The 24,607-nt window shown below is 36.2% G+C and overlaps 1 protein-coding gene and 1 long non-coding RNA gene across 4 annotated transcripts; one reads left to right on the forward strand and one right to left on the reverse strand.

The window, feature by feature from the left end:
- Positions 1 to 527: 527 nt before the first annotated feature.
- Positions 528 to 3,742, reverse strand: LOC104245207 (uncharacterized). 3 transcript variants are annotated; one of them, XR_715672.2, is made up of 2 exons: positions 3,554 to 3,742; positions 528 to 3,105 (listed from the first exon to the last, which is right to left on the reverse strand). It is a non-coding gene; the product is annotated as an uncharacterized lncRNA (long non-coding RNA). The 3 variants fall into 3 exon arrangements; XR_715671.2 differs by having other exon boundaries at positions 3,457 to 3,742; XR_715670.2 differs by having other exon boundaries at positions 3,250 to 3,742.
- A 17,404-nt stretch (positions 3,743 to 21,146) lies between these two features.
- LOC104245208 (dof zinc finger protein DOF3.2-like) lies at positions 21,147 to 22,352 on the forward strand. The gene has a single exon (XM_009800781.2). The coding sequence runs from the start codon at positions 21,223 to 21,225 to the stop codon at positions 22,078 to 22,080; it is 858 nt and encodes a 285-aa protein (XP_009799083.1). The 5' UTR covers positions 21,147 to 21,222; the 3' UTR covers positions 22,081 to 22,352.
- Positions 22,353 to 24,607: the final 2,255 nt, after the last annotated feature.

The following is a 24,607-nucleotide window of genomic DNA, read 5'->3' on the forward strand; positions in this document are numbered from 1 at the left end:
GGTAACGGGGGAAGGTCTGAAATATTATTGTTGGCCTGGCGGCCTCTCCTTTGTCCTTGAGGAACAATAAGGACCTCACCATCAATATTGTCATCTACCACTACAACAAAAAAGGCTTATAGCGGCAATAATTATAGTTTTTAGCGGCAATACTTATTGCTACTAAAACCTTTACCGGCAATTAGATATTGATCGGTATATCAAGTGTCGGCAAAGGCTTTAGCGGCCATTACAAAGAAAGCTGATAAATATCCTTTTTATTGCCGTTAAAGGTCCATGAGTTTTAGCGACAAAATTTTTCAGGCAATCTAGTGTCTACTAATCCTCTTTCAAAAATTCCTAGATCATACATGTAGTAGCTATTATATGGCCGGTAAGATCTATCATATTGCCAGTAAAGGAGAAATTTTTAAGTGGTAATTATTATGGCAGGTAAATGAAAACCTTTCACAACTTTTCTTATTGCCAGTAAGGATTAAGAAAGATCCAACATTTTAATGAACAACCTGTCTATTTACATTCGAAAATAATAATAAAAGATATCCATTCCAAGAAGCTCAATACTTTCACTAAATCCACAACAACCAAAACAACATATAATCCATAATATCAATTATATCAATAACAAAATAAAAATACAAAGTAAACTATGAATCCAATACTAGTGTAATTGTGCATCTAATAACTGTTATCAAATAATTGAAATATTAGACAATAAGTGGCACCAATAAAATTCTTTCTCTCTCAAGGACATTGAAATCTTCCACAGCCAAATTTCTGAACAAAACCTTCTTTATGCTATTTGAGTTTTGAGACATGGCCTTCTTGTCTCACTTTGTGCGTGAGTTTTCCCCAGCTTTAGAATATCATATTTCCCAAAAGAGTCTTGGAGAGCAATGAAACTTTCAGCAGCTGCAACACCTAAATCAGTTTATACATCGAGTAAGAAAGTTTTATGAATTTTAGGATGCTCAGAACAATGCTTCCTCCTCTGAAATGGGTCAAATGATTCAGATTATATGAAAAATTGAGAACTATACTCTGACTGAATTGGATTATGACTAAAAAGGAAGAACTAAACAGCTTCTAAGAATAGATTTCACCACAGCTAAAACATGACTCACCAACAAAATTTAGAAGCAAGAAAATCACAAATGATGCCCATATCTACATAGACAAAATAGTCATAAAGCAATTAACAATTCAAAAAAGAAAGTTTAGTCCTTTTATGCATGTAGTAACAACAGCAAAAAAGAACACATTTATCTTTGAATATATTAAAACCTATACAGGAACAAGGACAACATGTATAGAATTTATATTTTTATCAATTCCTTGTAAAGTGCACTTCTAGCAAAAGGGAACTTAGAACTAGTAGAAGAAAAAGAAGGACAAGTAGAGTCCTACGTCTAAATGGCTAATGTACAATGTTTACAAAGATTTGTCAAGAAATTTGATTCAATAAACTATGAATGGGAAAATGCCAAGAATATTGATTGTATCTTCTTCCCAATGAAAATGCCAAGTTTTTCAATTAATTCTATGGATATATATTCCAAATACGATACCATTTATTTTGAGAATTTTCTTAAGGAGTGAAAAGAACAAGAGATCCATGAAATGCTTTACCATGAGGGGACAGAATCTGGGCTTCCCTCTTTTACCATACTTCAATTGATGTGCATCCCTTCTTTAGTGAAATTATTGGCTGGACAATGTTGAAGGTCAAGTAAAAATAAAAAATGAATAATTTGAGTATATTAATACTTTTTCTTGCATAAATATCCTACTAGTAGCAGCACAACCCCAGAAAACGTGACACAAGAAAATTATAATTTATATACAGAACATGTATATTTTCCAAGATATTATTTTCAAAAACTTCCCTAGAATCCGAGAGAGCTTCTAGCCGTTTAAATAAGATAGATAGGAACTCACGAGGCAATTGGCTATCACAGTAAAAGAGTGAGCTAATTTAAGCTCGTAAGATTTCTAATGGCATTGGAACTAAAAAAGAAAAAGATTTGATTCTCAACTACTTTCAAGTTAGAACCAGGACCAAAAAGAAGAAAGTAAAAACAAAAATGAGACTGAAGAAGATATAGAAAAGATTCAAAATATAATTTATGCCAAAAGTTAACTAAAGCCCGTATAGAGCTACAGGTAAAAGCTTTATTACATTTCTCAATTAGGGTAATGCAATACTATTCTGCAAAACCAACCAAGATGTTTTAACTTTTATATGTTTATTGCTCTTGAAATTATTGCTCATAAAATTGAGATAAATGACAAGTAGCAAATAACCAAGACAAAGGACTCTCTGCCTTACAGGAATATACAGTTATTAATTTCTTGGCATAAACAAGAATAGAACTACTAACTTAATGGTTGAGCTGCTAGAGGCAAATAACCTTAGCACTCAGTATTATTCTTTTTCCTATTGCTAAGTAAGGTCAAATTCTTGATATCAGAGTATCATATACATCATATGATAAGTGCTAAATTGAACCATAACAATCTTCTAATCCACATATACACTCCATATGACGAAGAAGTTTTAAATAGGAAAACAAATAAATAAAAATGAAACAGAAAACCTCAATCAAACTAGATACCCATTGAAATACCATTCTCAATAGCATCTAATGCCTCCTTGTCATTGTTGTTCCTATTACCTCAACTTCTGGTAACCCCAAGAATTGTCATCGTATTCTCTAGAAATGATGAGAAAGGTAAGATAAGTAAATAAATAGTTAGATAAAAGACAAAAGCCCACTATAAGAAGATCAAGAAGGAAAACATAAATATGCTTTTTAGATTGATGAAACATAATTAATTTGCATTCTTACCTACTGAAAATGTGGAATCACTTGGAATTTTTATCAAATACACTAACCCAAAAGACTCAAAAGCAGTGCAACATGAAGATAAAGTGTCGGCAATTAGAATAGGAAAAGCAGGCAATATCTGAGATTTAGTCACACCTTTAGAGATACTTTTAGCTAATGTTCTAGCTCCTATCAACTCCTTCTTATTTGAATCACTTGGAAATGGACAAATGTTCACTATCAGACTATTTGAAACGGTCAAAGATTAACAAATCGTCTGAAATCAACATTAAAAAATGGAAGACAAGAGTTAGAAATCTGCAAAAGCATTTCATCGAACACCTAAATTGCAAAATACACTTCCCACATCATTAGTATTGGAAGTAAAATAACCATGAAAGCAAATCATCAAATCACATACATGAACGCAAAAATGCCGGATATATTCAATACCACTATGCAAAGAAGAGTAGTCAGATTTCAATCGCCATAGTTGACTAGCATTTAATATACCGATAGTAAAATCACACATAAGATATCAGTTCACATATTTCATTCTCCATCAGGGACCTGAAGTCAATGGCTTCGCGACTGCAAAAAAGGTTTAAGTTCTTTTTGAAAGAAATACCTCTCAAGTCTCAATTCTTTGTGGATAGGCTACCCCTCGTTGTTGATAATGGGTATATAGAGAGGGGTGAGAGAGAATAGAGAGATGATGATGTTACCTAGGATGGTGGCCAATTATGGTGACACAGAGATGCGTTGGGCAGCATGAACGAAGATAGCCTTTACAGAGCCTATTTCTGAAATAATTTCGTGATATACAGAGAAGACCTAAAAAATAATTGGAGGGAAGATTGATGTGGGAAAAAATGGAGGGACAAATTTGAAACATTCGCTTTCAATTAGAACTTTAGTGGTCATTTTTTTCTATTGCTGGTAAAAAGGTATATTTTCCTGGCCAATGCTAATTTGCCAGTACTTCTTCATTTGTATGAAAATTTTAGTGGCAATTAACTTATTGTCACTAAATAATTGCCGCTAAAAGTACTTTTTGTTGTAGTGTACCTCCTCCCCCGGCGGGAGATCTCCAAGAGGTGTGTTGTTTGCTGCCATTTTGTACCTGAAGTTGTGACACACACAAATTAGTAACGTAGAAGGAAAGAATAACAATACACAAAACTATTTAGATAGATAGCCAAAACCGTTAGCTCCCCGGTAACGGTGCCAAAAAGTGATCGGTGTCAACCCTACACCACTACAAAGTAGCGAGAGTAGCCGCAGCAGCTTTTACCTGAGATGGTCGGGATCGAATCCATAGGGAGCTAGAAGTGGGAATTGGATTCCTATCTAAACTAGAGATGTGTAATTTCTCTTAGTTACTCTTCCAAACATCATTGGTTTTGATATTACTTCTAATTTTATGCTAATAAGATGCTAAATTAAGCTAAGAGTAAGATACTTGAAAGGTTGTCTAAATGGTTAAGGAGGCACTAGGCAAGTGACTTTCTTCTAGTTGAATATTTGACGGGTTCTCAAATCTAAGTCAAGGTTGTCATGTTAGGGATTACGATATAACCAATGCACTAAACTTCTCACTCTATACCTCTCGGTAGTTTGAGTGATTTTGCCCTAATTGACTTTCTCATGACCAATTGGGTATGATAATTTGTGCAAGCAATTTAGGTTCAAGTCGGGTATTACTATCTCTAGGTTTAACCCTTTAATTGGGGCTATCAATCTCTTGAATACGCTCCAATTCCTTGTTGGACTAATTTTCCTAGACTCAAGCTCTCTTTCTCAAGAAGAGCCCAAGTCAAAAAGGCACAAATTAGTGTTTGCAACCACTAACTCAACACGGAAAACACAAATTAGTTCAAATATCAAACACTCATAGACATTCAAGCCTTAAAACTCAAGACCCATCAAATACCCACACTAGGGTTGAGCCACAACCCTAGAAAATAGGTCTAGCTACTCATGATATTAGAAGAAAACAAAGAAATAGATGAAGAAAAACCCATAAGATTTAATTACAAACTAAGATAAAGAAACTTCAGTGTTAAAGTAGCTACCAATTACTCAAAATGGTCAAAAACCATTGTTCACGAGCGCAACTGAAAGTTAGATTACAACTGATGAACTAAAAATGGGAAAAGAAAGTATTTATACCAGGCCGAATTTTCTGGACAAAAATACCTCTGCGGGGGTAGTGCAGTCCGCACAAAATTGAGTGCGCCCGCAGTGAGGCTTCTTGGCTTTAAATCTTTGCTCTATTAACTTGGCCATCGCGGGCCGCACAAAATGCACTGTTGGCCGCGATGGCTTCTACTGTGGTCCGCACAAAAAGGACCGCGGACCGCATTGGTATTAATTCTCCAAAGTCCCAACTCTCTGAACTCCTTCTTTGCGGACCGCACAATTTTGATTGCAGCCGCGGTGAGGCCATTGCGGTCCACAAAATATGCTTTGCGGCCGAAATTCTTGAGTTTCCAAAATATGCACTCTCTGAATTTCCTCACTGTGGACCGCACCAAATGGAGTGCGGCTGTAGTGAATCTGTTGCACTGTGCTTGGACTTGTTATTGGTACTTGTGTATATTTCACTCCTTTTTGAGCTGGTTTTGACTGATTGTCACCTTTTTGACCAAACCCTGCAAATAAGTACAATATGTAAGCCTTTGGGACTATTTTGTATACATTTTTAATCAAAACTCAAGTAAGAAGGAATGTAAAATGAACCATAATACCTAGTTATCAGTTGCTTCGACACCGGCCTTATACTGGGCCACTATCTCTTCAGCATTAATGGAGGTTGTGTGCAGTTGAGACTCTACTGCTTCACATTCATTACTGAGGTCATCCCGCTCTGCCAGAGCAGAGCTCAACTGCGCTCGAAGTTCATCATTCAACTGGGAGCGCTTATCGGCTTCTCTTATGCTACCTGAAGTTGAACCTCTACCAATTCCAGTTATGCCTGGGTGGTTTCCTTCTCCGAAGAAAACCGATCCATTTTACTCTTCCAACCATTGACCATATCTTGGACCTTATTCATTTCGATCTTTTGCTGGACCGGCGAGATTTGGTCGTTAGTCACCATGACTAAGTCTTTATTTCTAACTTCCAAAACCTTTACCTTTTCGACCAAATCAGCATGTTCCCGCCTCAGGTTCAAGGCCTCCTTCTGAGTCCCATCCAACTCGGCCTGAAGGTCCTTGATGGCCCCTTCGTGTTGCTCGCTGAGAAGCTTGTATATATCCTTTTTCTGGGCAATCTCCCTAACCTCAAGCTTGAGCTGGTTGAACTCAGCCAGCTACCAAACGAAGGTCTCATGGTGAAGTACCGAGTACTACAAAAGGGTGAAAAAATATGAAAAATATAAAAACCTAAGTAAAGGTTCGAAGGATCATAAGGATGCCTTATCCGGTTCAGTGCTTGATGCACCTCATTGAATATTCATGGCACGGCCACCTTATTCATCTTCGCCTGATCCTCCTCGGTCACCAGGCATCGGAGGTAGCTCGCTACTCCTACGGGAGCAGAAAGAACTCAGACATCCTCCGGGACAGTAATGATTATCGATCTCTTATGATCGGAATCCACACTCGGGGCGGGGAACTGGTTGATTAACTTTGGGATCAAATTCGACCCTCCAACTTCTGAAGATGGATCCTTCCTCGGCACTTCCAGGTCGCCCATCTCGAAAACGTATTCCAAAATGGATGAGTCCACGCCTCCAAAAAATGAACAAAGGGGATTGTCTGTGCCATGAGCCCCTTCGTTAGACCTCTCCTTCCCTGTTCGGGCCTCTTCGAGCATGGACTCGATATAGGAGGGCGACCCTGAAATCTCTATTATATTGGGTGCAACGGAGTGGAGCTGACGTCCCGGGGAGTGTCAGCCCCCCGTCTCCATATTGATCTCCCAAGCCTAAGGGAGATTGGCCTCCAGTATCGCCCCCTTGGCTGATGCCTGCTCTCCGAGAGAGATCGTCCCATAGGCCACAAAAGTATCATTTTCTTCGGGCTCGTCCCTGAACCAAAGAAGTGAATCCGAGTCCGGTGCTCGGGAACTAGAGCCTCTCTTTGGCGTACAAGCCAATCATATTTTTGGCTTCGCTGCGGAGCTCGGGGAGCCCAAAGCCTTCCTTTTATTCTTCTTCTTTTCCCACGCTGCAGCCTCGAGATGCCTCAAAGCGGAGGGATCAACACATAAGGACGCGTCCTTGTCTCCTTCTAAAGGCCTAAGTTTAGTGGTCTTAGGCAAACCTGCAAAACGAAAAGATAGGAAATGAGAATGAGTATGATGTAAATAAGGGAGCGTAATGTTACTTATTTGGGAGAGAGACCTTACCATGAGAAGGGACCTCCCATCGGCCCTTCGATAGTTTGCGCCATGTGCACTCAAGGTACGACATCTCAGTACAAATGCCATTGATCCATTCATTTAGCTGGGGAACCGCATTTGGAACCCGGTCGACAGCTGCACGATTACAAGCATAAATAAGAAGAGAGAAATTTTAGAAATAGAATCTTGCCATTTAAAGAGAGATTGCACTTACGAGATGCATTCCACTTCTCAGGGAATGACATGTATTCCCCAAGGATCAAATACTCAGTCTTTACTCGGACAAAGCATCCTTGCCAGCCTTGGTCTGGGTCTTCATCGATGATCGAGAAGGGGGCTTTGCTGGCCCGGCGAGTAAGCTTGATCGGCCCCCCTCGGAACATTCGAGGAATGTATAATCAAAGCAGGTGATCAATCGTAAGCTGACGAGATTCAGTCTTGCTCACGAAGTAGCGGAGAAGGGTCACGATCCTCCACAAGATGGATGGATTTGCCCGAGGCTCGCCTTGTACCTCTTGCAAAAATTCAGGACGATCGAGTCCACCGGGATCAATGTGAAGGGGTAAGTGTAAACACTTAAGTACCCCTCCAAGTGGGTAGTAACGACGTCCTCAAGCCCTAGGACAACTACGTCTTTTCTCTCCCAATTGCAGTCCTTACAAACTATGGGAAGAACATCTTTTGTCACAGAACATATATACCTCGAGACTTCTTCACCTCGGTCCTATTTGCGCGAAGGCTTCTCGACTTTAAAATCATCTGCAATTGAGTAGCCCCTGGGAATGAACGCTGCCAAGGGAGGCTCGGGGGCTGGTTCGCTAACAACCACAATGGGGAAAGTTGTTTCAGGGCGACCACTCCAGGGGTAACCACTTCAGTGCCAGCGGCCGGTTCAGAAGACGAAGAGGCAGCTTGTTGGGGGACGATTTTCGATGTTTTGGCCATTTTCATTTGGGGAGTTTGAAAATTTGAGGAAAGAATTTAGAGTTTTTGAAAAAAAAGGGTTTTTAAGATGAAGATTTAAAGAAAATCTCAGCAAAAACTTGGAAATTACTGAGAAATCTTGAAGAACAGGGGTAAAGATATGAAAGTTTGAAGAAGGGTAATAATAGCTTGAAAAACTCGAGGGTAGAAGCTTGGTCAAAAGGTGAAAAATGAACGAATGATGGAAGCTTTTATAGAGATTTTGTGTCCCTTCGCATTCAGAGGTAACCTGCCGATGACTGACATGTGTTCGAAGTCAGAACGACACAACTAATATGTCGCACCGACTTATTTGTCATTTCTGTTACGGCGTATTGAAGAAGGAATCGAAAAGCATTTGTCGTTTTCCATTGGTTCAGTAAACTTGCTCTCTAAGAAACTAGGGAACTATCTGTATGCAGGTAAAATCGAGCCCGTTCAATACCTCGATTTCCCGGTAAGGCAAATAGAGCAGGGATGTGATCGAAAGGAATCAAAATCCGTGAGAGGAGCCCCTCGTATCGGGTTCCGAGCAAAGCACCTGCCCTCGGAGGCATCGGAACTACGTCCTCCGGTTCTGGTTGGAGTCTCAAGACTTCGGAGAACATCATCAAATGGTTGCAAACGACTAACGAAAGGCCGTGATGTCCGTGCCCAACCGGATATCACGACGTGAATCTTAACCTGTACCGGCAGAAAATCAGTTATTAGCGAAACGAAAGATTTTTACCTTTCTTAGAATTATACTTAGGGTAAAACTCTCTTACTATATAAAGGAGGAAGCTTATTATTCATAAAATATATTGTAACACGCATACCAAGGTAATTTATCTCTATTCTCTCTGTTATTCAAGGCTCTTACTTTTGTTCATCAGTTCTACATAAGGGTGAGCTCGGGATCAAAGGCAGGTTCTTCATTGAGCCATTAACCGGGCAGGGGATCACTCTTACCGCTGATTTGGCTATTTATTATATCTTTCATTTGCTTAATCTAACGCCATTGATCATTTGTATTGAATTAATCCGCATATCCTTAAAACTACATATAAATTCAATTGTTATCCGTTTTAGAGGGTAAACAAAGTCAATTCACCAAACTTATAGCTACTCTAGGACAAGGTTGTAGAACCTTTTTCTAGCATTCAAATGAGTCCAGGCAGTAAAGTCGTGAGCAATCAATCCCAAATTGCATTTCCGACCGGAAGTTTCAAGTAACTTAGCAACTAACATATGCATCCATATAGTGGGTTTTATTTCAACAAATTAAAGATAAGATTGACATAAGAAATCAGTGGGCGAGGGGACTTTTAAGATGATCTAAGCCAAGCTGGATAAAATTTTCGAAAATTAATTAGGAGTTGGGTGGAATAATGTTATTGATTCATGTATGTATTTTTTTCAGATTTTTTTTATCTCGAATATATACGAGGACAAATTAATGTTGTCCGTTTTCAAATAATTCAGGCGCGAAACTGATCATTTTCACTTTATCCGAGCTCGAGCAACTGTTAAAGATATGAATAGGACATTTTTAATCTACTTGACTAACAGTAAAAAAAGATACTTTTGGACAGACAACGAAACGGATGACAAAGTTATCCATTTTGAATAACTCAGGAGCAACTTGACAACTTAGGTTGGATGATAAATAGGCATCCTTTACCACCTAGCTATTGCGTAAAGAGTAATTCTCACATCTACGTACATTGGTCACAAGTAGTTTTTTGATTTGTTCTTTGAGGTTGGGAAATTAAGAGGACATGGGGTATATGGGCCTATATTCTGCAGATTTTCAATTAAGTTTTGAAAGGAGAGGAAAATTTTAATGTGGAGTGAAGTATTAACCGTTAAGTTGTGACATCTTAGATGGACATTAACACATCAGCAAATTTGAGACGTGAAGGCTATCGACACTGAGGTAGAGCACGTATTTAATGGGTTCAACTGAACAAGTATTTTATAGAAAGAATTACAACAAAATACATATGGTTTCACACCATAACAAAAAATGGCGCATGTTTTTAAATGTTACCTGACCTAGTCCATATTGTACATATTTTGAACATACTAGCTCTTGCAAATTCAAAATCCATATTCTTACAATCATTGTTTTTAAAAGCTATGGAGTTAAATATGTGTTCTCACAACCATTGTTTTCACTCTCTCTTCTTCTCACATTTTTTACATATTCTTCAAGCGGTCGTCGCCATTACTGGTTCTCCCCCTATGTCACATGGTTGCAAAATAAAAATATTGAAGAGTAGAAGTCCCCCATTGAAGGCCATTCAAAGCTTTGCTTTCGAAAATAGAATTTTTTAAGTTTGTTAGTTGTTTGGATTGGGCGTTGTTCCAATTGATTGAAAATATCAAAATGAGTTCAAAATTTAAATTTGAAGTGATTTGGAGTAGATTTGAGCAAGATTTGAGTTAAATTTCAGAAAAGACGCAAGAAGAAGACGAAGTCGGTTTTTTGTATAATTATGTATAATCTTGTATATTAGTGTATATGAGTGTATAAACACATCTTATACACTATTATACACTTTTATGCACATTTATACAAGCGTCTGTAGACGAACTTCTTCCATTATTTTCAGTTGCAATTCTTGTTCAAAACCTGTCCAAATCTCCATTAAATGATTTCAAATTTTATATACAACTTCCTTATACTATTTCTATCAAGTCTAAATAACACACACTCCAAATTTCTCACAAAATAAAACTCGAAATTTAAACCCACATATTTAAGCTTGTTAAAAATCTAATTTTCACCACACAGAATTTGATTTGTTGAACTAATATTTGAGCCACAGTTACTGATTCTAAAATTAACTTAAAAGTTTGAGCAATCTTTTTTAAAAATTAAATAGTAATTTTGAGAACTTATTTGGAGTTGGATGTTGAATCTTAGCCTATTATTTTTGGGCTAGTTGGTTATAAATTGAAATATGGGCTATAAAATTGAAAAGTATGGAGGCTAGTTGTTCTTTTGTGAAATTTTTCCAATGATAAGAATATTAAAATTGAAACTAGTCAAATTTAAATGATGAATGTGATGCATAATGTTATCTTATATCTTCTCTTCTCCTTCTCCTTCACATAATTTCACGAAAAGGATGCACAACATCCCACGTGAATTTATTTTCCTCTCCAACAGAAGACTATAACAAGTAACTGAGTCACCACCCATACTTTCGAACTTCTTTTGTCTGGGTTTATTTGTTTATATAATTTTTGTGTTATATCACATCAATAAGAGGTTTAGTATATTAGATGGGAATAATATAAGAAGGTTAATGAAAAGGAACATGCGGATTAAGGAAATAGTTAAACAACCTAGGTGTGTAGCAAATTCGGAAAATGAGATTGAGGGTGTGTTTGGTATGGAGGAAAATATTTTTTGAAAAATGTTTTCCAATTTTTTTATGTTTGGTTGGCTTAAATATTTTCAAAAATATTTTTCTCATAAACTCATTTTTCTCCAATTAGAGGAAAATGTTTTCCATATCAAGAGAGGAAAAATATTTTCCAAAACTTCTTCTCAACCTTCCCCACCCTATTCCCCATCCCCACCAACCTACCCTCCACCCCAACCCCAACCCCTCCCTCACCTACCCACCCTACCCCCTCACCACACCCTCACCCTCACCCTAAATAAAAATATTATTAATAGTACTTTCTTTTCATGTTATAGATATTTTTTTTATTTCAACAAAGGAGTTTTTTCTTTTCATGAAATAAATTTTTTTTCTTTTCATTTTAACAAAAGAAGTACTTTTTTTCACAATGTAGAAAAAGTATTTTCTTTCATTTCAAAAGGTATTTTCTTTTCATGATGTAAAAAATTATTTTTTTTCATTTCAAGAAAATGAGTATTTTTTTCATGATGTAGAAAAAAGTATTTTCTTTTATTTCAATAAAATGAGTACTTTATTTTCATGTTGTAGAAAGAGTACTTTCTTTTTCAACCAAAAAAGAGTATTTTCTTTTTTAGTTATGGAGCACAAATTTTAACGCTATTTTTGCGTAAAAAGTAAAGCAACACATTAGTTCCTTTGGGTTTATGTTAATTTTTAGAAGAATAATCCTAAAAACATTGGGTATTTGGGGGAGGGGGGAGGGAAGGAGGACCAAGAAAACATGGGGACTTGGGAAAAGGGGGCGAAGAGAATAGCATAATAATATATTCTATTCACTAACCAAATATTAGAAAATATTTTTCAGAAAAATTTTTCCACTCACCGACCAAACAAGGAAAAATATTAAGTGATAAAATCACTCATTTTCCATGAAAATATTTTTTAGGAAAACATTTTCCTTCGTACCAAACATACCCTGAATCTATCATCAAACTCCCACAACTTAACCAACTGGTTTTCATAAAATTTGCGTTTGTTTAATAAACTAGGTGAAATCTTTTCTTCAAATTCTTTTTCCAATTTTTGTTTTTGGAAAAACTAAAACTACAAAATTATTTTTCGGTTTCTTTAAAAACATAAAAACAAAAAATAAATCTCTAACCTTGTAAGAGAGAATTGTCCCCATACAAATTCGGGCACGTGGGCCCGAGAGCGATTTTGTCAACTTTTCGAGCGGAGTTGGGATTTTATATAAATTAAATTGTTATGAGTATTATGGTGTATATTCATTGGTTTGTCCGTTATTTGGCTAGTTTTGGAGCGTTGGGGCATCGGTTTGAGTCGTCGGAAGGGGCTTGGAAGCCGGTTATGGACTTCAGGGCGAGGTAAGTCTCTTTTTTAACTTTGTAAGAGGGAATTGTCCCCATAGGTGAAATAATTAGTTATGTGCTCTTATTTGTGGGGGCTACGTACGCACGAGGTGACGAGAGTCCGTGCGTAGCTACTGTTATGTTTAAGTCCGAGTAGTCTAGGACCCAAAAGTATGTTATACCTGAAATATTTGTAATCTTATTGACAACTGAAATTGCCTAAATCATATCGAATTAGTAAAAGAATTTTTAAAAAGGGTTACACCTCATTTTTAAATCGTTAAAAGAGAATTGACTTTTCCTTGGATAAATGTTTCTTGATGAATTCTTAATTGACTGTTTGAATTTGTGTATCCATGAGTACCTGCGTCGCACGTATGATTCACGATCGGGGTAATTCTATTATTTATATTTGACCGCGTCGCACGTATGATTCGCGAGCAGGGTAATAGATGCATCTATGGTTCGCACCATTCGACCCTCTGGCAGTGCACTGTTTAAATATTTATTAGATCGGACTGTACGACCTCGGCATGATTTGCGCATGCTTATAATGCTTGCTTGAGATTTATAAATTGATATTACCTCCCTGGTCTGAGATAAATTGATAAATAATGGATTATGAATTTGGAGACGTCTCAAATATAAAAAGGAATGTTTACTTGTTTCTTGACTTACTTGAGTTTACTTCCATTTTTAATAAATCCATGATTATTCGTATTATTAATATAGTATTATTGGACCACTAGTAAGTGTCGAAGTCGACCTCTCGTCTCTACTTCTTTAAGGTTAGACGGGATACTTACTGGGTACACGTTATTTTTGAACTCATACTACACTTGCTGTGCATTTTTGTTGCACATGCACATGTATGTCTAGTGGCCTAATTGGGCGCAGCGGCATGGTTGATACGGAGACTTAGGTGAGCTGCACCTTTCGAGACGACCCGCAACCAGCTGAGTCTCCTTCAGAGTATTGTACTGTATTTTCTTTTCTGTCCAATTTGTATTCTGGACAGTTGTTGTATTATATTATTTCCTAGAAATTGCTCATGCACTTGTGACACCGGGTTCTAGAATAATTATGGGGTATTTTGTATTAACTTCTAAACATTCTTTTATTTATTTTTTAAAGATTATCTTTTACTAGCCAAATTGAAGGAAAATCATAGTTTTTACAATTATTTAAACGAGAATTTAATTAAGTATTTATGGTTGGCTTGCCTGACAGCAGTGTCCGGCGCCATCACGATCTTAGTGGATTTTGAGTCGTGACAACATGGTATCAGAGCACTAGGTTCACTTAGGTCTCACGAGTCATGAGCAAGTCTAGTAGAGTCTTGCGGATTGGTACAGAGACGTCTGTACTTATGTTCGAGAGGCTACAAGGCTGTTAGGAGCACTTCCCTTCTTGATTCCTCATCGTGCGGTTTGATTCCTATGAGGCTTATGCCTTTGTTTATTTCCTACTCAATCTTATGTGACGTGAAGCATTTGCTATATCGATCGAGAATTGAGAAATTGTAATGGTACTACAGATATGGTACAGGATGTTCCTCCCTACGTATTTGATTGGGCTATTGTCATCGCCTTGCAGAAGGTCGTTTTGTTGTTTCTGCTCAGTATCAGTATTACCTAAGGTTTTGAGATTTGGCATTAATTGTTATGACGATTCGTGCATTGCTATCGCATAGTATTGGTGTAATGGTAGGATGTTTGTCTATGTGTTGAAGCAGTGAATGAGTTGGAAGGATGTTGACTCAATGCAAGATTCAAAATTTTATTTCCGGTGGAGGAGAGCCAATCGGGCTATGAATGTTCAAGTTTGGTTTGATGGAGTAACAAGACTTGGTACTTTCGAGCATGGTAGAATTTTCATCTGTGATGTGGTGTCATTGTCCTTGTTGAATACATTAAGTTCGCTGGTGTTATGATTTTCTTCAATTTGCCTTTGGGGCAGAGTAGCATATGGGTTTTGTGGTAGGATGACTACACTCCTTGAGAAAAGTTTAGAGTGATTTGGGATTCATGGTGGACAGTGACTAGGTCTACGAGCTTAATTTGAAATATTGGCTTGCATAACGGCGGGAGATTTGATATGACCGAAAGGAGCTACTTGATATAAAGAAGGATACAACATAACTTTGAATTGGAAGATATTGTCACACAGTTAGTTAATGTCCACGAGGAGTGAATGGGCTTGTGCAGCTGGTGAATGAGCACAGGCTCAGGTGGGTCTCCTATGAGCAGGTTGACGGTCGCGTGGTTGGTGAAGCTCCTGCGAAGGATTTTACTGGTTATCCGGTAAGAGGTTTAATATGTGAATGTTGCTAGAGATTCATAGTGTTCATGAAATGCTAAAGGAAGAATTTCGAGGAATCTGGCGGTAATTGTGCAAGGTCATGTCAATAAGAGATAAAGAATCTTGGTGGGTTCCAAAGTTGTGTAATAGTGGCTTCAAGCTAAGTGGGAGAGTCCCACCACCTATGGTTTGATTGCCTGGTCGCCTATTTGTGAGATTTCTAGTTATCGACATATTGATGTGTTACTACGACTAAGAAAAGAGAACATCAATGGTAATTTGAGAAAGGAATTGAAGAATGTGTTATATAATTGGCACCACCGATTCATGTTCAGGCTTTGGGAAGACTCGGGAATTATGCTTCGCGTAGAAGTGAGTTTCAAAGAAGGTGATTCGGCCAGGTGCTTCTTTGAGAGGGTGGTCATGTGCTAGCGGAGCATTGCAGTTGATTATATTCGGTACCAAGTCAGAGTGGGTGACTCTCAATAATGGTCCTAGTGGGCTCAAAGGTTAAGGTGTTGTGCCTAAGGATTTCGATTCCATCATATGGTTGAGTATCAAGATTTTGCAGCAGATTATGATAAGGAGCTTAGAGTTTTTTGTGTTATCTTCGGTCTGCGGCATAAACTGAGAGGAATAGGAGAAAATGACTTCAGATTCATAGAGGAATTATCAGAATGGGTGTACCTGTTGATGATGCGAATATGTGCATAAGGAAGGTATGAGATGGTTCGTGGAAATTGAGACAGTATGGTCTCGTGAAATAAGGTCACTCAGGATGAGTGCGGATTTGGGTTCGTGATATTTTGAATGGGGCTAATATTATTACTAAGTCAAGCCCAGAGTAAACTGGGAGAAGTAAAATCAGTCAACAATGGTTGAATTGGTATAATGGTGGCAACGATTAGTTCCTTCAGCGTGTTAAGTTATACGCATGATTACAGTAATGCGTGCAAGGATTGACGGTCACCATAATTGATTTTATTTGGAGGCTTTCGAGTATTATGGCCTATTATGTGCAGATGGATCCTGAAAGAGTTATGGTGGTTTAGACCACTACTTGAGGTTGGTATTTTTTGCTATTATGAGAATTTAGTAATTGGTTGTAATGGTTCTCTTGAAATGAGTTAAGTAAAAGGCTTCTATGTGATGAAGTGTTTACCCTATTAATGGTTCAAAAGTTAAGATGAAATTCTTGTACTCTTGTGCATTTTCATGATTAAGTGTCGTGAGTAGCGTGGGATTTGGAAGTTGAGAATCAAGGTTGCGGTTCGGTGTTGAAAAGGAGGTCACAGGCTCGGATGAGCAAGAAAAGAATTTAGATATTTAGAGTAAGCTCGTATTATCTTCAGCATCACCTGAGATCAGTGTCATGAGTAAGAGGTTTTGTGTATTGACTTGCGGATCCTTGATTCGCTTTGCAGCATTTGTATGGCCGGTGGTATGGATGTGCAGACTTGTTACCTGGTGCAGAAGGCCATGGGAGCATATCCCACAGAAAGATTATATAAGTGTGACATGTAGTCATTTAATTGATTGAGGATTTAAACCAAGTATGGAGATTGTGGTACTATCGCTAATTGAGAATTTATGCCTGAAGGGCGCTCGGTTCATTTGGTTGTAGAATGTGGAAGGTTGTTCCGGATTAGCCGGTTGTTCTTGTGTATTATGGGGAAAAGGAGGTTATTATGGACCTGGGAAAGATTATTGGCCTAGTTCGGTACGATCAGAATCGTCTTGAAATCTGTGAATGGATTTAAATATGAATATGGGCTCTATATCAGGCCAGATATGTTCATTTCAATATAGCACTCCTTAATTAAAGGTTAGTCAGTGAAAGCTTCAACTAATTTACAAAAATTAAACTTACCCCATAGTATGGACACACCCAATATCTTCTATCGGAGTTCCGAGTGGTCCAAGCAGTCATTACCGGCAGCACATAACCATGGTTGCAGCTCACTTCTTTATTCAACACAGGATCATCATCTTCCATGCAAACCCTAGCCAAGTTAGTTGATTGCATTGTCGACTAAGCCCTAAAATCAGATGAACCCCTCAAATAAGAAGAAATTCGAAACACTCAATAAGCCCTAAAATCAGATGAACCAAAAGATTATAGAGAAGAATAAGGCTTTGATTCAGATAAAAGGATTCGAAATTGTAGGTCTTGGCCAGAATTTGTGAGTAATTGATGGATAGGAGATTTAGGATTTTTGAAGGAGAGAAGAAGTATTGGATCGGGTAATTGGAGATTTTACCGTTGAGTCTCTTTATAAAGTAAAGAGTCTCTTTTATCATTGGGTCTCTTTATTTTATAATAATTTTTTTTTAATTTATTTTATCCGTTATTTTTAGTGTAAAACGCGCTCATAAATCAAATATTTCCACGCGCTGAATATGGGGTCATGGGGGTAGAATAAAATTTACTTGCAATGTGTTTAGGGGGAGGGGGTAAAAGAACACATGTTTAGTTAAAGTGTTCAAATATGTTTTTTGGACAAGTTTAATGGGGTATTTATGTATTTTACCTATAATAATATATAATTGGATTCACAATTAAAATTTATAAATATTTAATGAATCAATACACATACAAGTTCTGAACAAAAGCTATTAGATTCATATGAACCCGAAATTAATATTCCATTTGAGATCCGCCTCTAATGATCCTGAAAACTTTAACAAAAAAAAAAAGATACACAAAGGTTGACTTCCATATCAATACTCTAATTGACGTTGAATGAGTAGTTTGACTTTATCAAAACGCGGATCTGAGTTACCAACTTTTGAGAATGACTTCTAATGAAACCCTTAATTTTTAATTTGGTGCACTATTAAATAAATACTCCTATTCGATTAGGAATTAAAAATAATAACTAAAGAAAAGGAAGACGTTACTTAGCAGATCCTGCACGTGCAATGCAACATGCTTTCCTCTGCATTAATTCTTCGTTGATGATTCCCATGCATGCTGAAAAGTGCGCTGCATTTAGCCCTTCCTACGTGCCGACGTGGTTTTCCATATTTGCCCCTACGTTAATCATCACAGATTACTAGTTCTAGTAAGTATATTTCTGCTAATGATGGCGTACTAAAAATAATCCATTCACTCCTTACGTTCATTTTATTTATTAAAAATATATTTTTACTTTTACTTATCTATTCTATCAAAGTAAAAGAAAGATAAATATTTTTTTCTTATTTTATCTTTATCATTTCCTAAATCATTTCCCAACACTTTTGAAATGATATTATTATTATTATGGGTATTATGATCAAATATATACTTCATTTATTATTTTTAAAGGGAGTATAAAGTCCATTGTGGACACATAAAAGTGCACGAGATAGTATCTTTTAGGTTTAAGAAACAATACATTTGTTCATCTTCTTAAAAAATACAAAAAATCCCTTGATTAAATGATTAATGATTATTAACAAGAGTCAGCTATTAGGTTAAGTACATCATTCTTCGTATCATTATTATGATGAAAAGCAGTAAATTAAAATACAAGTTTTAAATTATACCGGGGGTAGTCGTGCTCATAAACACAATGTATTGATACGATCAATTAGAGTAAGTTATTTAGTACTACCTTGCTACCCTATACTATTTATAAAGAACTAGGTCATTTACAATACAATTGATTAGTGTCATGAATATTTTGAGAGCTTAAACAAGCCGGGGTCTAAAGTAGTTAATGTATGCATCGATGTTATAAGGTTATTATATGACAATAATAATATTTATATTGCTAGTTGAAGGAGAGCAGGAGAGCTTGGGACGGCTATTTTGGTAAAAACCTCATTAAATTTCTTCAGTAACCCTATAACTTAATTAATAATTTGCAGGCCAAGGTGAAATTTTCAATCGTGACATCAGGTATGCAAAAGGTTCTTTAGGCAGTAGTAAAATTCACTTACTATCCAAGGAGACAAAAATGTTAACTAGTAATACATATTGATCAGGTATTACAAAATAATAAGGAATAATTTTTATACAAAATATTTATGCAAGATCAAAAGAGAAGAATATTACAACACATCAAGTAAAGGATTGATAGTTCTAGGGTGTAGCTAGACAAGATATAAAATGTGATCAGTCATCATATATATATATATATATATTTAATTATCCAACTACCTAACCATACGATGTAACTGCAAAAGATATCTTAATAACTATAGTTGTGTTTCATAAATGTATTCTTAAACTCATGCATTGATGTTTGCAATCAATATTTGTGTAGACGATTGCTTCCATCTTGTTAGTTGTTACTTCCCCAGTTTACTTTTACTTATCCACTATATTAAAAATACATTTTTACTTTTACTTGTCCACTATACTAAATCAAGAGAAAGACAATTTTTTTTCTTCATGTTTTACCCTTGTCATTAATTGCTCATTTTCAAAATTATTTCCCCAAGACTTTTTGAAATGCTATCATTATTAGGGGTTATATGGTAAAATATATACTACAATTATTATTTTTTAAGGGGCGTAAAAAGTCCAAAGTAGACAAATAAAAGTGAACATAAAGACAATTAATCCTTGTGTTAATATAGCCTACACAAAACCTAAAGTAAAGCGTCTAATATTAAAAGGCTGCCTTTACCTAATTTTGAAAGTTGAAAAGAAACGGGATAGGGGCAAATTAGTCAATTGATAGGGATGAATAGTGAGAAAGGGTATTGACAACCAGGAGAAGTTTTGACTATAAACATCAATCACGCTCATAATCACCCAATAAGAGAATGACACACAAGTACCACCAATTTTGAAGAAAAAAACGTATAGACATCTACTAATAATCCGCCTATGAAACAGTGAAATATCTTCCTTCCTTTGTCAAAAAACCATGTAGAGTACTGAGAGGGGCCCTTGTGAATAATTCACATATTCACATGGGGGGTTAATACACTCTTTCTTGAACCTAACGGCTCGCAAACTCAAACCGCCCACGATCTGTTTACAGCCTTTCTACTCTACACATGCATCACCTTCTTCTTCTTTTTTTTTCTTTTTCTTTTGGGTTTTCTTTTCTGTATTTGGTACTTGTATTGAGATTCAACTAAGTTGCTTTGGGAAGATCTACAGTGATGGATAAGGGGTTTCCTAAAAAAGATAATCTCATATTTAGAACTCAAACTTAAAATTTTTAATTGACCATGAACGAATACTTACAACTCTACCAATCTGTATTTGTTTAGACATAACTTTCTTCAATTCCCACACTCTCTCACTTCCTCCTTCCCCTAAAACATTCTCATGCAGATGTAGGGGTCCCCTTCACAATTCTCGATCGGGTCCCTATTCTAACCCCCACCAAGTGGGGGCATAACCTATACTACTAGTGTTTCCTTTTACCCCCTGACTTTTTATTTAACATCCAATTTGGTCCTAAAATTCACGTTGTATCAACCTCTTGAAGTGATCAGTTAATTTTACTCTCGCTGTTTTATTTTATGTGGCACCGTCAACTTTGGGGAATCAAAGCTTTTTTTTTTTAATCGTTAACGTTTATATATTTTAAAATTATATAATTGTTGTGACTTATAACGTTTATTATGTAGTTTCAGATATATAATTTTTTTTATTAGAAAAGTTGAAGAATCCGTATTCGAATTCATAAAAATGTTAAATAATTTGACATCCGTAATTAGAAAACAACCACATGAAATAGAAGGAGAAGAGTAGTTATGAGCGTAAAAACCATTTCCTTCCTTCCACTGTGTTAAAAATGAACTTTCCCTTCCAACTTAAGACTAGATAATTCCTCCTATACATGTTATTTCAAACATGATGGACTTTCAATATATTGCAGTAATATCATGGAGTGAGAAGTGTGCAAGTTGGACACAACCCAAACATGATGGACCAATTATATCATAAGCCAAACTTCAAGGACTAAGTCGTGCAATTTGCTCTCTAGCTAAATCTATATATAACCCTACTACCCCTACACAATCTCACACTCTCTCCCTCTCTTTCTATCTCTCTGTATCTAAATTTTTTTAATCTTTGAAGAGTGATATTTTTCACAAATTAACATGCTAGCGTTCCCTTCAAGGCCAATGATCATGATGGAGAGAAACCGAAAGTCCAACGTTGAACATGCACCAAATTGTCCTAGGTGTGCCTCTATCAACACAAAATTTTGTTACTACAACAACTATAGTTTGTCACAACCTAGGTATTTTTGCAAAGCTTGCCGGAGATACTGGACTAAGGGTGGTTCTCTCAGAAACGTCCCTGTTGGCGGCGGTTGTCGGAAAAGTCGACGTTCAAGATCCACAAGAAAAGACGATAATAACCTTCTAATGCCGAATCCTGCCCTCTCCGGCAATGAAGCTGCCGGAGCTGACATTGATTTGGCCGATGTTTTCGCCAAGTACGTGAACCAAGGTACAACAAATGATCATGATCAAGATAATATTCTTCAAGAATCTCCCTTGGCTAATCAAGATTATTGTTCTATTGGAGCAAGCTTATCTAATTCTCCTTCATTAGATAGCTTGGTTAATCCAAGTTCTTTTGAGAATGAGAGTCAAGTGGACGAGACCATAATTATGGGTAATTATCAAGATTATCCTTGTGGTTTCCTTCAAGAAGAACAGATACAAGGAGGAGGTTCAATTCATGAAGTAAGTGGACAAGATTTTCTTGATTTTAACCCAAGCAGCTTTGTTGAAATGCAAGCCATGCTAGGGGATGAGATAATGGGGCAAGGAGAAGAATTTGATTATAACACAAGTTTAGCGTGGCAACCCATGATGCAGTTTCAAGAATTCGGATCAATTTTAGAAGATGATGATCAGCTGAAGATTTCGACAGAAAATTTAGACAGTCACAATAACTATGGTAGCTCATTTGATCTAACTAGCTATGAAATTGTTACGAGACCTTGAAGCTTAATTTAATTCTAAGGTGTAAGGGTCTTATTCTTTCTATCTTCTTTGTTTATTTTTTTTTTTTTTTTGGGTGGGGTGGGGTGGGGGAGGGAGGTTATATACTTCATCTTACTTAAAAATGGCAGTTAGCTGTTAGCTGTCACGTTACTGAAAGAGACTGTTACAGATTATAATACATAAGAATATACGTACCTAATAAAGAGAAAAGAGAAAAGAAAACGAAGATACAATTGCATTCTTATGGATTGAATACACTTCTTTTTCCTTAATTCATCATGCATTAAGTACTTGTGCTGGAATGGTATGTTATTGCTTGTAAAGTCAAAAATAGTTCAGAATCAGGCAATTATGACACATGGGGGGCTTTGACATATATACAGTAACATTCATAGCCAATATGAGAGGTGGGATGGAGGAAGGGTTGGAATAGGAATGGATGTGCTAAAAGTATAACGTAACTATATATGCTTATAAATTGGTAAAAATAGCATGGTATAGCCAGTTTTCGGACTGGTCATTCAAAAATAGCTAGCGTTTACAAAGTCAATGAAAAATAGCCACTATTTTGCTGCAACAGAGACCGGTCCAATATAATATACTGGAGTTCGGTGCACCTATGTGTATGAACTCCAGCATATTATGCTGGACCGGTATACTTTACTAACTCCAGTATAATATACTGGAGACTCGAGCACCGGTGCTCCAAACTCCAGTATATTATACTGGACAATTATACTTGCTGGAACTCCAGTATATTATGATGGAGTTCTAGTGTACTAATGCTGGAACTCCATCATATTATACTGGAGTTCCAGCATAAGTATGCTTGAACTCCAGCATATTATACTGGAGTTCCAGGATAAGTATGCTGGAACTCCAGCATAATATACTGGGGTATTTTCCGAGTTTTGAACAGTATTTTCGCTCAAATTTTATCTTTACATGAATAATGACTAAATTTCGATTACTTTTGAAATTGGGCTATTTTTGAACGACTAGTTGTAAATTTGGTTATTTTTGAATTTCTCCCTATAAATTGTGTTACATATACATTATATGCAGAGGAGGGAGAGTGGGCTTTAGCTCAAATTCTGTGTTCGGCTATTTACTAAATATGTACCAATATAAATTATTTTCGAATTCTATTTATTATCACTTGAAGTTCTTCTAGTATCTCAAACTCATAAAGTCAATTTTGACTCTGCCTCTATGTATGCATCATACTTAAGTAACCGATTGGCCACATTACCAAATTAAAGATAATCTCATCATGTAATTTAGCATAAGTAATAATAAATGGTTTCGGTGAACTGTAGCATTTGATTGGTCCAATAAGAAAAAATTATCCCTACCTAACTAATGCACCATTTAGATGGTGTCATTAAACTAAATAATGATACAAATTTTGAGAGAATTGCTATTATTTTTTGCGAGATACAATTGATATAAGTTAAAAACATACATGGATAAGATTATTATGGACAAGAATGCCTTTAAAATAATTAATATGTGCATAACATTTGGATGATTTTTGATTGGGCTACATTAATAAATATAACTCCTGTATAAAATTTGGGAGAAATTCAAAAATAGCCACAATTTAAAAAGTAATCGAAATTTAGCCACTTTTTATGTAAAGATAAATCTGAACGAAAACATTATCCAAAATCCGAAAACTACTCCAGTACAATATACTAGAGTTACTGGAGTTCCAACATACGTATACTAGAACTCCAGTATATTCCAGTATAATATACTGAACTTCCAGTATAATATACTAGCGTTCTAGTATAATATACCGATCCAGCATAATCTGCTGGAACTTCATATGCATGTGCTCCAATCTCCAGTATATTATGCTGGAACTTTTCGCGTATTAGAGTTCCAGCATAATATGCTGGAAGTTCATATACAGGTGCACCGATCTTCATATATTATGCTTGAACTTTCCGCGTTGCAGCAAAATAGTGGCTATTTTTCAATGGCTTTGCAAAAGCTAGCTATTTTTGAATGACCAGTCCAAAAACTAGTTAGCCCGTTCTATTTTTACATAAAATTTTGCACTAGCAGTAAGCGATATAATTTGATGGGTGAAGTGTACCAACAACCAAATTATAAATTAGCTATTTAAATATATTCATAATTTACAATATATTAAAAGATTAGCCAATTCACCTAAATTTCAGGACTAAGTATCCTAAATTTTTGTACCTTGAATTGTTGAGCTGCTAATTTTAAACTCAGGACTTATAGCCTGTTTGGCCAAGCTAGAAAAATCAGCTTATTTTGAGAAGTGCTTTTGAAAGAAGTACTTTTGGAAATAAGAAGTTTGTGTTTGACTAATCACTCTGAAAAGTACTTTTGAGCAATAATTTGTATTTGGCCAAACTTTTCAAAAAATACTTTTAAGTATCAAATTACGAATAAGGATATAAATAAATTTACTTAAAAGTTAATATTATAAGCAAATAAATAATATCAAAAAGTTTTTATTACATGCAATAATTAAATCTTTTCATTTTTT

The sequence above is a fragment of the Nicotiana sylvestris genome, chromosome 4, assembly GCF_000393655.2.
Source record: "Nicotiana sylvestris chromosome 4, ASM39365v2, whole genome shotgun sequence".
NCBI classification, from domain to species: Eukaryota; Viridiplantae; Streptophyta; class Magnoliopsida; order Solanales; family Solanaceae; genus Nicotiana; species Nicotiana sylvestris.

What these genes read in the sequence shown, in the direction of transcription:
- LOC104245208 (XM_009800781.2), top strand. Translation starts at nt 21,223, where the DNA reads ATGCTAGCGTTCCCTTCAAGGCCAATGATCATGATGGAGAGAAACCGA.